The sequence below is a fragment of the Grammomys surdaster genome, unplaced genomic scaffold, assembly GCF_004785775.1.
Source record: "Grammomys surdaster isolate TR1022 unplaced genomic scaffold, NIH_TR_1.0 125863, whole genome shotgun sequence".
In the NCBI taxonomy this organism is placed as follows: Eukaryota; Metazoa; Chordata; class Mammalia; order Rodentia; family Muridae; genus Grammomys; species Grammomys surdaster.
In genome coordinates, this window is record NW_021620689.1 from 1,123,291 (window position 1) to 1,139,689 (window position 16,399).

Below are 16,399 nucleotides of genomic sequence, written 5' to 3' on the forward strand. Positions count from 1 at the left end.
CTGTATCTCCAGCCCACTTATCTGCAGTTTAATGTCAACACTGACTGACCCTGGTAGCTGGGCCATGCCCAGAGTGCTGGGGAGACAAGGATGACATACACCAATACAGGTCAACGCAAGCTTTGTTCTCCAGGAGCTGATGGCTTTGAGGGAGAGGGCTTTGACAAAAACAGTTAATGGAAATTCATGAGGTTTCAAGATGGTGCTGTGTCAAAAGAACACAGCTCAGCTCTCGACAGTTTAGGACACGAGGGCCACACGAAGTCCACAGTTTATTTCACCTAGCTGCCCCCTCTCAGTCCCTTCTTGACCACTTCAGCCCACTCAGGATGGTCATTAGATCCCAAAACCTATGCAAAAGCTAGTCAGACAAAGATAGGGCCCTCCTTGGAAACTGGGGAGCTGGCTCAGTTGGCAACATGCTTGCCCTGAAAGCATGAGAACCTGTGTTTGTATTCCCAACATTCGTAGAAAAAGCTGCTCACCAAAGAGAGTCCATAATCCAAGAACTCTGGTTACAGACCTCAGAGCTCTTTGGTCAGCTAGTCTAGCCAGATGGTCAGCTCCAGGCTCAAAGAGAGCTCCTGTCTCATAAAGTAAGGTAGAGAGAAAATTGATGGTAAGAAGAAAATTGATGTTGATCCATGCGTGTGCATGCACACACACACACACAGCTACAAACACACACACACTATCATCACCATCATCATCATCTTCATCATCATCATCATCCTTAGAGGGTGTGGGTTGACAACAAACGGAGGGGGCAAGTCCGAGGCCTCACTAGCAGGGTTAACATGGAGGCAGGAGAGGGAAACCTAGAGACGGGATTTGTTAATATAGGTCATTGCATCACAAACTTAATGAGGGATGTTCTTAAATTAGGTCTGAGGTTTTCCTGATTAATAATTTAAAAAAGATCCTTCCCTTGCATCTTATCGGCAGCTCTCTTAACCCGAGGCCCCACTAAGCACGGTGCCGTCCCTATGCCAGCTTCTTCATGTGGCCCACAGTGCCTTCTCTCTTTGTCCCGCCGTTCACACTATTTCACACATGCTGCCTCCTCGAGAACCTCCCCGGCAGCCTCCGATTCTCGATTCTCGTGAAGCTCACTCTTTCCCGAGGGTAGCCCGGCACTGTTCAGTGTGCATGGCTGCGTGTCAGCCGGCATGCAGTGTATGTACTCACAGGCTCCTCCAGGCTAGGGCTGTGGCTGACCCACTGTTCCTTCCTCCTCTCAGAGCTCCCTCTTAGGCTCTGCAATATTTAGTAGTGCTTTCCTGGAGAAGGCTGCCTCTTAGGCTTCTGCGGGTATTTGTGTCTCAAATTGTGAAACAAGTTATTGCTTCCCTTCCTTACGTGGGCACAACTGAAGGGAAGAGAGATCCTGAAGACCACTACTGATGACCTTTTGCCTGGAGGGAGCATGCTTCAGAAAGATTGCCAAGGCAACGCCTCTAGGCAGCCATTGCTGGCTTGACCCATTCATCCACCTATCAACCCAAATATTCATGCATCCACTCACTACCCCTCCATCCATCCTTCCATCTACCCACCTACTTAGTCCCCTATGGGCCTTCCATCTATTCATCCGTTATCTATCCACCCTTCCAGCCACCCACAACCAACTTATCCATTTATGTACCCACCCATCTATCTATACAACCTAAACACCCATCTTCTACCTGTCCACCCATATTCCTACCCACCCACTATTTTGTCAGATCCACCAGGAACTAGAGAGACAGCTGTCACTAACATATACAGTTTTTGGTATTGTGGCTCTTAAGGTCTAGTCGGGGACATGAGTTTCAATCAAAAGTGTTTATCAAATCAGCACTAACTTAGAGTCTACTTATCTCAGAACAGGAATAAGTACTTCAGTACAAATCACGTCAGCAGATAAGGGTGATACACGTGAAAGTCCAATCTAGACCACTCCAAGGATACCTCAGGCTTGGGAGACCTTGGAGATACTCTGATATTGATATCTTTCTTACTCCTACTCCCATGGATACTTGGGGCCTAAAGAATTGATGAACTTCACTATTCAGGAAAATGCCAGCAGGATGGTCCATGGGATAAAAAGCATCTGTCACCAAGACTGATGATCACCTGAGTTGAATCCTTCGAACCTATGTGGCGGGGAAGGGACCAACTCCCACAAGTTGTCCTCTAACCTCTAAACATGGGGCATGGCTGGTATACATGAGCCTGTACCTGCATGCACATATGTGAACTATAAAAATAAATGAATAAATGTGAAACAAACCAACTTCATGGAATACAGGGAGGAGAAACATGGGGAAGGCTCATTACATTGAAGCCTTTTACAGGTTTTTGAGGATGTGAGTTAGAACGTGCCTGGCATTACAGGCACAGAAAAGAGAGACAGAGCCACTGCCCTAGCTCCCAGATGCCTCTCAGTTCAAGGTCTGAACAAATGGCTGAGGGGTGGAGGTGGGGGGAGGGATACTCAGGTACAGTGAAAACTGTTTAATACACATTTGATCAAGACATACTGTGCCCAGACACTGGCCTAGTGGGATACAGGAATGAACCAGAGACCTGGTCCAGTGATCCCTTGCTTTAGATGTAGATACCATTCTTGGGTAGCACAGGAGATGAGGTGAGCACCCTGAAGGACTCCCTCAGTCCTGAATCTTCTGCAGTGATGGTATGAGAGAGAACCAGTGGTCCTTTGATTCTAGATCCCTGCCTTCCCTAGCCCAGTCCCTTCAGAGTACACTGTATTGTGAGGCTGTTTGACTCCAAAGGTAGAACACACTTGGACTCTGCTGGTCCCTGGGTATGGCCTCTGGGTTTGCAGTGGCTTCTTGGATAGAACCCCAAGTCCATGGTGGGGGATCCTCCTTGGACTTTTGACAGCAGGCTGCATGAGATCAAGGTGTCTGTGCACAATGCTTATTCCACAAGAATGTCCCAGGAGCTGGTGAGGAAGCCAGCCGCAGGCCCCAGAGTAGTGTGTCTCGGGGCCTTCAGAACCTCCCTTCTACTCTTCCTGCTTCCTGGCTCTAATGGGGTTGGGCAACAGCGTTGTCTCTGGCAGTCTGTGCCTACGGCAGCGAGGTAATTGGCCAACGTGACCTTCTCTAGGAGTTCAGATGAGTGTTCTCCCTTGGGCTTCAGGAAGGCTGGTATTCTCCACTTCATTTTTGGCTTAGGCAGAAAATACTATATTTCACTGTTGGTAACGATTTCCCTGAAAAAGGTATTATTTTGTCCAACTTCCCTTGAAAGATTGGAACAGATGTCAAGCCTTCGCGGTTTCGGTTCATTACTCAGAATGAAAGGCCCAGTCTTGGCGGCTCTTCCCACTCACGCGGACTTCTTCCAGTGTGATTCGTGAAATCACAGGCTGTCAGAGCTGGACGACAGACCTTCAGGAACATCTGCTCTAACCACACACTTTATTACAGGGAGAAACTGAGGCTTGGAGACGCTGTTTATCCTTTGTTCTCATGCTCCAAAAATCATGACATTGAAGAAAATGAAACCGTTGACCTGTCCCCAAATCTTCAGTCTTATAGGTGGTATTTCTCCTCTCCTGTCTCACTAAGGACCTTTCTATACATCTTCTAAATGTCTAGGCCAGTCAGCATGTCTTCTGAGGACATTGTTTTTACCCTGTAAGTAGCTTTCCACTTACCAAGACTTTATTGGGATGTACCCAACCCTAGTCCTGCTCGGCGTCTCTTCCACATATGAAGTGATCTTGTCTACTTGTTTCCAGCCCTAGATCTCAAACTGATGACAAGACGTACTTACCAACGCAGCTCTGTATTTTGGCCCCTGATATCCAATTATCCAGTGTTAGCCTGGACCCTGAACTTGTTCCTATAACAAAGCTTGAACCACTTCCTACCAGAATGGGAAGGATCTTAGTTCTGGTAACTTGTCACTAATCGGTCTTCTGGTCTTCTTTTTGGCCAAAAGTCTTCTTTGGAGACAAGGTCTAGGCCCTGGCCCCAGCTCACTCCCTGGTTTGGGTGTCTGGTTGGCACTTCCTGTTGGATTCTCCAGTATGGTCACTACTGGATTCTATATCTCTATTCTCTGCCTCATGCTGGGAGGAACTCCCGGAGTGCCTGACTGCCTAGACAGTGAACTGTTATATTAAAAGAGCAAGAACTGCCATCATTATAGGATGCTGCCTACAGGCCAAGCATTGCTAAGTGCCTCATGAATTCCTCCCTAGAGCCCTAGGAGGCAGCAGACATCTCCACATTTTAGATGAAGGATTGGTGGCTGGAGCAGGCAGGAATGCTTGTTCAAGCTAGTGAGTGGCCAAGCCAGTTCTAGTACTCAATTCACTATGATCTTAACATCCAACATGGTGTTGTACAAGTCAAGTATCGTGGGGGTGATGTGACAGAGGCAGACAGCCTTAATTACATTCCGGTTCTGTGACCTAATTTGGAATAAGATCTTGCAGATAATATTCCTGTTTAACAAAGTCACCAAGTTAAGATGGCATCATACTAAATTAGGGTGGCCCCCTCTCAACAATTGGTACCCTTATAGAAGAAGACACAAATATACAGAGAAGAATGTGTGACAATGGAGACAAAAATGAGGACAAGGCAGGCACAAAGCCAAGCAGCACCAAGGGATGCTGGCCACATCAGAACCTGGGAGGATGGAGTCCATTCACCTTCAGAACCTCTGAAAGGAAGCAATGCCATTGACACCCTGATTTCTCATTTCTGCCCAAGGAGACGACACATTTCTGTGTTTTGAAGGCACCTGGTTTGTTATCGCTTGTTATAGCGGCCCAAGAGAACTCAAACACCTTTCACTTAGACCCTGTGTGGGATGAAGAGAGCCCTCCTACCTTCTTCTTTTGGCCCTGCTGACTGTGCCCCTGGGCCCTGTTCTGAGCCCTGTGCTGCATTCCCATACACATGAATGTCACCTTGACTTCTGACCACATCTGTCACCGGGGTTTGCTGGAATTTCTTTTGTAGCATTTGATGGGGTTCAGAGTCCTAGAGCCATCCAGATCCCTCTATGGTGCCCAAGAAAACAAGCCACATTCCTGACAACCATGAAGCGACTTGACTCATCCCAGGAGCTCTGCCTGCTGGCTCCCTCCCATGTTTCGAGTATTGGGCATTAGAGCTTAGATATAAAGTATCCCCCAAAAGGTTTGTACGTTGAAGACTTGTCCCAGATTGGTGAATCTAGTCATTGGGATCCCTCATGAGTGGATACTGAGTGTCTTGATCTTATTAATCCACTTGCACTTTAATAGTGTTATTGGAAGAAGAGTTATTGGAAGGAGAAGCTTCACTGTGGGGTATGCGTGTGTGTGTGTAAAGGGTATTTTGTCTGTTTATCAGAAGCCAGGAGGCTACAAGCCTCTGCCCCATGCTCCTGTTGCCAGGATGCCCTTCCCGCTACACCACAGGGCAGCAGGGCACGCTGAGCAAGCTGCTGGACTTTCTAAAACCGTGAGCCAACACTAATCCTCTACTTAGGTGTTTCTCTCCAACACTTGTCATGTAAGCGTGAAGACTTGAGTTTGGATCCCCACAGCCCTCACAGAAAGCCAGACTTGGCAGCACACATCTATGCACGAGATAGGAGGGATTGACCAGAGAATCCTGGGAAGTTCATGGTCCAGCTTGGGGTATTCAGCAGAGTACAAGAGACTCTGTCTCCAACAGACTGGAAGGTGAGGACTAGCATTTAAGGTTGTCCTCTGACCCCCACGTGTACACCAATGGCATGAGTATGCCAGCACTCACACACACACACACACACACACACACACACACGCGTCCACACATACAATTTTTTAAAAAATATATTTCTCTGTTTTATCGGTGATAAAAATCTTGATTTACACAGGAGCCTTCTCGGCTGCTGCACTTGCCCTGAGTGTGCTGTTTCTCTGCCTCGGTGCTTTCTATCCAAGCTGAGGAAACAAGGTCCCTCACCTGCGTAGCAACCTGATAAAGTGTCATCTGGGCCTCCCACATGTCTGGACAGACCCAGACAGGTGTGAGTAACATCCCAAGTACCAGCTGCCAGACCAGCCTCCAGAGCTGCAGCAGCCCTGATGGCTGACTGAGCAATGGTGTGTGTATCTTTCCCAGGCCTGGAGAAAGGCCCCATTCCTGCTCCCTTGAAGGCTCCATACCGTGCCAGTGTCTGTCAGGAAGAACAGCAGGTCCAGCCTGCCCCAGTCACCAGAATCCAGGATAGATGACCCATCTTCTGTCACTTTGAGTCTTCTCTCCAAATTCCTGTTAGTGGTATTAACCCATGTGGGTGGGACCTGTCCTAGCAGAGCCCAAGGAGGCTGGAACACCCTCTCTTTGAAGTAGGCCAGATCCCCATCACACAGTGTGTCAGTGCACTCTTCCCTGCATTGCTCCATGCTGCTCTGATCACAACAGAATTTTTCTTTACAAGCTATTGTTTAATCTCTGGCTTCCCTGTCAGTATATAAACTCCAGGAGGGCGAGGATTAAGCTTGTTCCCTTCACTGAAGTACCTCTCAGGATTAGTGCAAAGCCCGGCATCAAAAAGAGTCTCCAGGAAATTTTGTGGGAAAAACATTAGAATATCATCCCAAACTGACCTGAGTTTGATCCTGAGGACCCACACAGTAGAAGAAAACTGACTCCCATAAGATATCATATGACTTCTATATATTACTGTGGTGGTGTGTGTGCGCGCGCACGAGCACACACACACACACACACACACACATCCTGGTCTTAGTTTCCCAACTCTGCATGCATAATTTTCCTGAAGTCAGATTAACTGACCATTTGACCTTCGTCTTCCTAGAGAAGGAACTGCCACCTATGGTGGCCCTGATGGGTCAATCTACAAAACTGTTTCTCTCCCTTGACCACTCAATAAATCCCAGCACAGTCTCCACCTGCCCTCAGGCTCACCTTGGGGAGGTCAGTTCTTCAGAGCTCCCTGTCACTGCCTGGGGGCAAACTGGCTGCTGGTGTCCCTGTTGTCTATTTTCCCTGCTCATACTTGACCCTGTCCCTCAGTGAGGTGAACTTCCATCACGACTTGCTTTGAAGTGTATGCCCTGGCTCAGGGCTGAGAACAGGCTTGGGTAGAGCTTTCTCTGGCCTTGCAAACAGGGTTTGGGACTCAGGCACATGGTCCAGAAGCAAGGCCTGGTTCAGGGGAGAGAAGAGACAGCACACAATCCAGGCAGTAAGGGTATGTCATCTGCTACCCTTATCACACCTGCAGACTGGGGGACCAGTGCTCACAGTCCTGTGTTTCTTCACCATATTACCACAGTCTGCACATTAGGGACCAGAAATGGCCTCATGCCCTCCTTGGGTTAACTGCTGCTGACCAAGGGGACAGCAATGACATTCTTCTGCCTTGCATGAGTTTCTCAGACCTTCTTCTAGGGCAGTGACTCTCAACCTCTGAGTCTCAACCCCTTTGGCAAATCTCTGTCTCCAAAAATGTTTACATTGCAGTTCTTAACAGTAGCAAAATTACAGTTATGAAGTAGTAACAAAAATAATTTTATGGTGGGGGATCAACGTAACCTGAGGAACTGTATCAAAGGGTTGCAGCTAAAAGTTGAGAATCAATGCTCTCGGGCTTTCTGAGATGGGTCACACTAAGTTCCCACTCTCTCAGTCCTCAGGAGCTGTCTAGATCTGTCTAGAAGTCAGAGAAGCTCTCCTGACCAGCTACCTTCTGTATTTGCTGCATCATCCTGACTGGAGACTCAACCCAATCTCCTGCTTAGATGAACTTACTGTGGCTGGAGAGACAGGTCATCATCTGTTCATTTCCCATGCTAGAATGCAACATCCTGAGGCTCAGGGGAGGGACCTTGCCTGTGTTTACTCCTGTATCCACAGAATCTAGCATGAGGCCTCAAATGATGGATTTACTGAATTGCTTGACCACTGTTAACACCGGAAGGATGCTACCCAGCAAGCCTCTCTTCAGAATGATGCTCTCAGAAATGCACTGAGCCATGGATGGTGTCTTCTGTGACACCCTGAGCCAGCTGACAATGTTGACAGTGAGCATTGCAGTGACCAGCAACCCCAGAACTGGCCTTCCAAACAATTCACATAAATCTGACTAGATGGGGGACAGGTATTAGAAAATCCCCAAATGTCAACTGTCAAGTCCTTGGAGATCTATGGTATATGCACAAACCTCCTAGGCTGAGGACTCCTGACAGTTTGACAGTGGTCTCTCCTATGCCTGGGACAGCTCTGTGATTCCTCAAGTCCCCAGCTCCCTGTACCTGACTCTGAGGATGGCTGGTTGGACAGGTTTCCCTGTCTCATGGTACACATCCTGTACTTCCATTCCTATAAGACTCCTTTGTTTCTCATTCCCTCATGTGGTGGAGATCTCCAAGCCTTCAGATCTGCCTGCACTGAGGACCACCATGCACTCAGCTACAACCTCAGCCAGGCCCTGACTGTGGGAGACTTCAGCAACCTTGACTATGGCTACCCCAGTAAATACTCGATGCAAGCCTGGACACCTTTCTTCTTCTCCAAGTCATAGGTCAGACAAACCAGAGTCATTTCCCTTTGTTTTCATCTCCTCCAGGCACCCCCATCTTCTTTTTGCCCCAGTGGCTAAAGCCCTGATAGTATTTCACTTGTCTGATCCATTGCTTCTGCCTGGCTTTGTCACACTTGTACTGAATGACACCCCCACCCCACCCCATCACCTACCACTGCTGGCCTGTTGTTGGTTAGGTCTGGGCTCAGAAACCCTCATACACTAATCTCATGCAGGTATGGTCTAGAAGCATCTAACCCCAGCTCTGGGGCTCTGGTGACAACTGCTGCAAGGTCCTGGATAGCTCCCATGTCAACTAAGCTGCACAAAAGGCAGGGCCAATGCCTAAACCCTCCCCTGCCTGTCCTTACCACATGGGATAGTCCTAAGACACTATAGGGCTTTTCTATGGTGCAGAGTCCCAGACCAATCCACTTCCCACTGGCTGGTTGATATTGTCAATTTGATACAATCTAGAATCACCTGGGAGACAAAACTCTGGGCATCTCTGTGAGGAAGTCTCTAGAGAGGCTTGTTTGAGGTGGGAAGAGCTGCCCTGACTATCCTGTGGGGCCTTGGAATGAATGAAAAGGAGACAGCAGGCTGAGCACCAAGGATTCGTTCCTCTTGCCTCTTGACTGTGTGTGCAACATGACCAGCTGCCTCTGGCTCCCGATGCCATGCCTTTCCTGCCATGGTGGATTACACCTAAAAACTTTAAGCCCAAACCTCACCTTCTTTAAGGCTCTTTAGTAACGTGTCTTGTGACAGCGATGAGAGAAATAACTTATCTTGTCTCACAGTTTTAACTTCTCTTGCCTGACTCTGTCTTCCCCAGTGTCACCCTCCCTAGAGAAGCCATGGCAGGCTTCTGTGTGGAGCTGCACTCTATGAGCCTAAGATGACAGTGGCACTCAAGATCTTTGGGCTGGATGAACAGGCCCATGATGCCCTGCTCTAGCCACTAGACCTGTTTCCCTAACCACCGTTTTAGATCACGAAGCTCTCATGTGCCTGGTCCTCCCTAGCACCTGGTTGTCTGACCCCTTTAGCAGGCCTCTCCCTAGGCTGAGTTCTAGAGCTGATAGTTATACCGGGAATCTCAGCAGGACACTATGTCCTTTCTGTCTTCCCCGCCCCCACAGCCTGCAGAACTGGTCATCCACAGATTCACTCTGACAGCCTCTTGATCTTCCCCAACACTCTTCAGGTCTAGCTCTGGGCAATCTGTTGCCCTGACAACAGTCCACTTCTGTTGCCATCTGCTTCCCCTGCACTAACTGCCCTGCTCCCAAAGCATCCTGACCTGTCCGGGGAGAGCTCCCAGCATGCCTTGTGTCCAAGTGTACCAGACCAGGCTGAATGAGGTAGATTGGACAGAGCTTCTCCTGGACACAAGAACAGGGTTTGGGTTCCAACACTCATGCATGCATACCAGAGTGAGGATGGCTTATGGTAGGAAAACAATGGGCCCAGTAGATGATGGGGTCACAGATCTGACTTCACCAGACCTTCCTCATGCACATTTTGGATGTGAGGGTGAATCATGACCCACAGCCATGTCTCTGGACAGGGTGAGCAGCCCATGCCCATTTATGAGTCTTTTGCTCATCAATGCCTGCTCTGCGTCCAGGTGCTGGGCAATAGCCAAGCTAAGTGTATCAGAGACTTCTTGTCTAGAAGAGTCAAGCGGAGGGTGCAGTCCTTCCAGACTGTGTCACTTTCCCTGGCTGTACTCTGAGACAGGAGAGTAGAGGGAATGTCTGGGCATGGCTATTTTTTCACAAAGGAAGGGTGACATATCAAGGTTACCTATGACCATTCTTTGTCCCCTATCTTGGTGCAAGCTTATCTAGAAACCAGGGGAAACTCTATGCCATACATTCCAGGCATGAGCCTGTTCCCATTGACCTCCTCACTCACACTCTCTTGGTTCTCCTCCTTGCCAGGCTGGGCATCCTGGGCAGTCTTCCCTTTCATCCTGACCTGGCTCCCTCCTCCTCATCCTATGGCTAGCCACCTGCAGAGAATAGGGTCCTAACATGCCTCAGATGACTTCTCCGGGGGATCTGTAACTTGGAGGGGGGAACCAGTATCTCCCCTGAGGTCCATGTTAGAATCCACTGCCTGATCCTTCATCACCAGCCTTCCCTCACCCCTCCATTCACCAAGCACCAGTCTGCAGCCTTCACGTCTCCTGGATGGGCCTCACTTCCTTTCTTTCCCGCTGTTCCTTCCTTTTCCTCCAGGCCTCTCAGCCACATTCATAGGCTGACTCCAGTTTGACTTAAAAGTCAAGTAATCTTCCTCTGGAGCTAGGTTGATGTTGCTCCCTGGCTCCCCTGACGTCACCTCCTGGCTCCACATCTTCCAGTGGTGCCCTGTAGCTTTCAATACTAACATTAAATAACTTGGCTAGGCTTGTAGCTCAGTGATGGAATACTTGCCTGCATGTATAAAGTCCCAGGATCCACCCCCAGAATGACAACAACAACAATAACAACAACAACACAACCCCTCAGTTATCACCCAAGACTCAAGGCTTATATCTCGTCTCCCTCTCCTCCTGTGGCCTTCCACTGGCTTCAGGCTCTCTCCTCTTGGGTCTGTCTTTTCCTTCTCACTCCCCAAGTAGGTTCCTGGGTATTAGTATCAGGACACAGAAGGTCTAGCCGGCAGGCCAATGTTTCAAGAAAGGTGGTGCTTTAATGTGTGTCTCAGTTCCCTCGGAGTTGGATGACGGTGTGTAAGCCTCCGAGGGCATCTGTTTAGAGTCAGCTAGGGAAAGTTGAGGTCCTGGACCACTAGGTCCTAGGTTATATTTTTGTCTAGCAGGATGACTGTGGCCGGAGGGTTACTTCTCTCACTGCCACCATGTCTGAGCACAGACACGTGATGGGGGAGGGGAGGCTGGATTTGTTATGATGTATACTTAGTGGGCCACCTCTTGTGTATGAATGCTCATTGAGCATGAACCAAGCCTAAGGCTCTGTTTTCATTTGCAGCTGGCGGAATGGAAGCCAGAGAGGCTGGAGGGCTCTTCTCGCGTGAGCAGAGATGAGCTCAGCCTGGAATCTGAATGTTATTTCCATCGGATTCTAGAGTTGTCAGGACTCATGGGAGGATCGAAAGCTGAGAGGTGAGTAGAGACAGATGCCTGAGAGGGGATGGGGGGAAGCAGGCAGCAGGGACGGAGCGAGGTCAGAAGACACACGCAGTCCAGTTTGCTGTTGTGTGGTTAAAGGCAACTCGGGAAGTCGAGTGTGTCTGAAAGAGGCGTTTGCATCCTCCAGGTGCCCACCTCCCACAATGCTGGGCTGGAGGCTAGCAACGTGTCAAGGAGGGACATTTTAAGTCCTCCTGGTTGGTGGGTCTGCCCAGCACCATCACATGGACCTGGGAGGCAGGGGCAGACACTTCCAGAGGTGGGAATCCATCATCTTTACGCCTCTGTTCGGATCCCTATTAAGGAAGTGATAATATTGCTAAGTCTTTACCATGCTCTCTAAGAGCTAGTGAGAAGACTAATTATCTGACAACACTAATAAATGGTTATGATGTTATTAAAAATGGCACCAAGCTAGGATTAACAGGCTCATCAATCGTAGGGAATCAGGTTTAACAAGGTCCCCTGCCTGTCCCACCCAACCCGCTGGCCTTGATGGGTACCGGGTCTCCAAAGCACTGCCCAGCAGGTCAGAGGCTGTGGATTAGGCTCCCTGTGCTTCCCCAGCAGAGGGGCGCTGAGGGTCTGGCTGCTGCTGGCTTTCTGTCATGTCCCTTTAGAAAGTCTGCTCTTCAGAGTTTGTGGGCCACTGAGAGGCAGCGGGTGGCTGGCATGACAGCTCCACCCCCCCACCTGTGGTCTTGGCTTTCCCTCTTTCAGGATCTCTGTCTTCTCCCTTTCCATCCCCCGTGCAAATGCCAGGCTTCAGAGTCCCACTCACAAGGCTTGGGGAAGCGGATAAAGAGGAGGTGCATCCGGTCCTGCTGGCTCATTTCCATAATAATTACAGTTATTACTAATAACAGTGACAATACGGCGTCCCATTTACAGGCAAGCCTGTAGCTCAGAAGCCCCTTCCCATCCATTGTTTTCTTCCAGCCTCACAGTGGGCAGAGGAAAGTGGAGACAGTTATCATCTTTCTCACTGTGGAGGCAGGAAACTGGAGCTTGGGGGACACAAAAGGGCTCCTGAACAACCCTCCCCCCCAACTCTCCGAGTAGCGGTGAGGATAAAAATAAGAACAATGTCATTAAGGACTGATGCTCTGCCAGCTACAGCAAGCACACCTGTTAACTGGGTCCTCACAGCACCCCTGGGAGGCAAGTTCTGGGCATATCATCCGGCGAGGGGACAGACGAATTCAGAGACTGCCCAGGGACACACAGCCACCAAGTGTCAGCATCAGTGCGTGCTCCTCAGCGTTTGTCTCTCCCGCCAGGTTGCCATACAAACCATGTCTGACACAGTAGACCTATGCCAGGCCAGGGACATAGGTCTACCATGGCAGACTCTGTTTGATTCTTGTGCTTCAACTTTCCTCCCCACCGCTGCCTCTGAGGTCTCCATATGGTACCTTCTTTTGGTCCAGTAGTGACCAAAGCCTAGTGAGGCTGCCTCTCTACCTGGAGAGACAGCAATGAGGAGCCCAGACACTAACTGGGATTATAGCACATTGGAGACTGTCAGTCCTGAAGGGGCCTCCTCCCCGCCTCTGGGACAGTGTGGCCTCTCTTCTAGAGAGATGAAAGCTCAGGCCCACTTAGGTAGAGAGCATTAAAAGACTCTCAGGCTTTGCATCCAGCCCACCACTCGGTATCTGAGGTCTGGCTCCTATCTTGCTGCTGCCTCAGCTTCTGCCATGGCATCAGTGGGCTGCCTAAGGGTGGGGGAGACCAGGTCTGAGGAGGGGCCATGGCAGATCTGGTCCTTGCCTCCTTTAGCTGCAGGCAGGATTTCTTTCAGATAGGTATTGCTTCTGTACTGCTGAGGACCCTGAGATGGAGGTGGGGAATACTTCATCTGTGCCCCGTGAGCCTGACAAACAGTACCTGGCTATAGTCCCACATCTTTCTTATTGGCCTCGGTGGTTACTAACTATGCCTAGAGTCAAAGAGAAGATACGGGGCTGTGTGTGTGTGTGTCTCTGTGTGTGTGTTTGCACTGAAGAACTTTCCAGGTCACACCTCTGCTAAACCTAAAAGCTGGTTCTTGAGCCTCAGATCTGCTGGTCCTGAACTTGACCTTCAAGATGGTGAGAATGTTTGCTGTTAGCATCACATGGATACCTGTGGCCCTGTGCCCTTGCCTCAGTGCTCCTGGCATGGGTACTGGGTGGTGACTCACACATTTCACTGAGGAGGAAGCTTCTCGGAGGCTGGGTGACTTGTGCCTGTGCCCATAGCTGAGGGCCCAATTCCTTTCTTGGCCTGTGACTTCCTTGTACTCTTCCTCACAGTCTACAAGTCCAGGCTCCTGCCTTGGGCTTCTCTCCCTTTACCCTGTCTGCGTCACTCTTTACTTCTCAGGTCTTCCCCATTCAGGCAGAGTGAGAGGTTCTTGGTGCTGCCCAGTATAGTCTTACTCACCCCTTCATGCCAGCCCCAAGCCCACCCCCTAAGTCGTCTGTTGAGCAATGAACCCACAGAGGCTAGAGAGGTGACAGATCAGTTTGTGTGTCCCTGGGTTGGGTGGTATGTTTGTCAAGTTCCTCAATCCCAGGGCTTGGATATCCCTCAAGGAGCAAAAGGTTGAGAAGCTGAAGGAATCCTCCCCATAGAAACTCACCAAAGATGCCTTGAGAAGGCCTATCATCAGAGAGGCCAATCTGCATACATAGTGGGGATGTTGGGATGTGGACAGCCTAGGCCAGGCAGACCCAGCAGAGCTGGGCACACTTTGATGGATCTTGATCCGTTCCCAAGGTCACAACCTTCATCCCATCTCCCCAGTCTTATACTGTCACCTGCTGGGATACTTTGCTAGAACTGTCCACCCTGTCCTTATCCCATCGTCCATGCACAAGCCTTGACTTACGTGGTCAATGAGTTCTTTGACCATGCCGTTCCACTGGCCCTTGTCGTCCTGGGCCCCGTACTTGCCATCTTCCACCAGCCGGATCTCGTAGGAGAAGCCCAGGATGTGTGCCAGCTCCTTGAGCAAGTCGATGCAATAGCCCTCGAACCGGTCATTGCCATAAAGGGTCCTATCAGACTTGCGGAACATGACAAACGGCTCCTCCTGTGGGGACAGAGGGAAAAGAGGTGCTAAGCTAAGGGTGGCTGGGGTAAGGGTAGGCTCTGTAGCTCAGACTGACTTCGAAATCACTAAACAATTAAGGATGGCCTTGAACTCCTGATCTTCCTGCCTCCACCTCCCAAATGCTGGAATTATAGGCATGTGCCACCACACCTGGCCTAGGCTCTTGAGCGTGCGTGCATGCATGTGTGCATGTGTGCGTGTGTGCGTGTATGGCATGTGTGCATGGGCATATGTGTGCAAGCACAAATGGAGGCTAGAGGTCAAACTTGGGTGTCAATGTTCAAGTTCCACCAATTTTTTTTATTATTTTCATTTTAATAATAATAAAACATGCATTAAACATAGAGAATATTTTTTTAAATATTCCCCCTAGCCAGATATGGTGGTTTGTGCCTTCAATTTTAGCACTCTGGAGGCAGAGGCAGGAGGATCTCTGTGAGTTTGAGGCCAGCCTGGTATACATAGATCCCAGATTGGCCAGAGTGACCATAGTAAGACCTCGTCTCAAGAAGAAAAATTGCCTTACAAAGAAAATTACTTGTGTTTCTGTAATCAGAATTGATCACTTAGAGTTCACTTTGCTTTAGTGGGATGGAATGGACACCATAGAGCATTTTGGGTCACACAGCCTGTTTTGGAGACAGGGTCTATCACTGACCTGGGGCCTGCTGAATAAACTAGACTCATTAGCTGTAGAGCCTCAGGGATCCTTGTCTCTGCCTCCCCAGCACTGGGATGCCCAGGCTGATCCACCACCCCTGGCTTTCTCTGTGGTTCCTCAGGTGGAGCTCAGGCCCCCCTGCTTACTCCATAAGCTCTTTCCCTTTAGTCATCCCATCTCCCCAGGCCCTGGAGTCTGTCTTTCTGACACTATTTCAAATGGCTTGGACCAACAGCCTAGAAGCAAGTCCAGGACAAGTCTATTTTCTGAAAGGCAGCTTGGTGGCTTGCCTCCAGGGATGGTTTTTAGACAAGGGGACAAGGCCCTGCTGCTGCTGCTGCTGACTGACCAGTGACCCAGAGCTGTCAAGTGGTGAGCAGGACTACCTGATTCTATAGTACAGGTTTTCTGCTCTACCAGTGTCCCAAGCCAGCATGAGCCTGACCTTAGAACCTGTTAAAGAATCACTCTTGAGCCCCACACTACACCCACGGAGGCAGGGGCTGCCAGTGAGCTTTGTGTTCGCTCAAGTTGGAGGACCATGCAGGCAAAGCCCTTCATCAGGTACGGTGACTCCCCTACTTGCTCTAGATTAGACAAGTTAACAAATTAGTTAACAGATTGGACACACCCCTTCCCAATACCACTCTTATAAGGTCCCCTCAGCACCCAAGTCAGGACCTGACGGTAAGCCAACAAGTACTACAGTGGTAACTTCATCTGTATCTGGCTGTGCTCTCCCAGCCATCAGCTGGTCCTCAAGAAGGCAGTGTGCGGGTCCAGGGCTGTCTGTCCTGTGTCAGGCGCCTCTTTCCAGGTGCAAGGCATAGAGTAAGGCTTAGCGCTGTCTGACTTCTCAAAAACACACTCCTGGCTGGGCCAGGAAGAACTAGGAGCAGAGGCAGGAAGCCGTGGGGAGACC

The 16,399-nt window shown here is 49.7% G+C and overlaps 1 protein-coding gene across 2 annotated transcripts in view; it reads right to left on the minus strand.

Moving 5' to 3' along the window:
• Nucleotides 1-16,399, minus strand: part of Grik3 (glutamate ionotropic receptor kainate type subunit 3) — a 208,077-nt gene that overhangs the window by 22,829 nt on the left and 168,849 nt on the right. For both annotated transcript variants that reach the window (XM_028790109.1, XM_028790110.1), the window contains exon 10: nucleotides 14,592-14,795. In XM_028790109.1, the coding sequence (XP_028645942.1) occupies nucleotides 14,592-14,795 (204 nt within the window). The remainder of the gene's footprint in view (nucleotides 1-14,591; nucleotides 14,796-16,399) is intronic.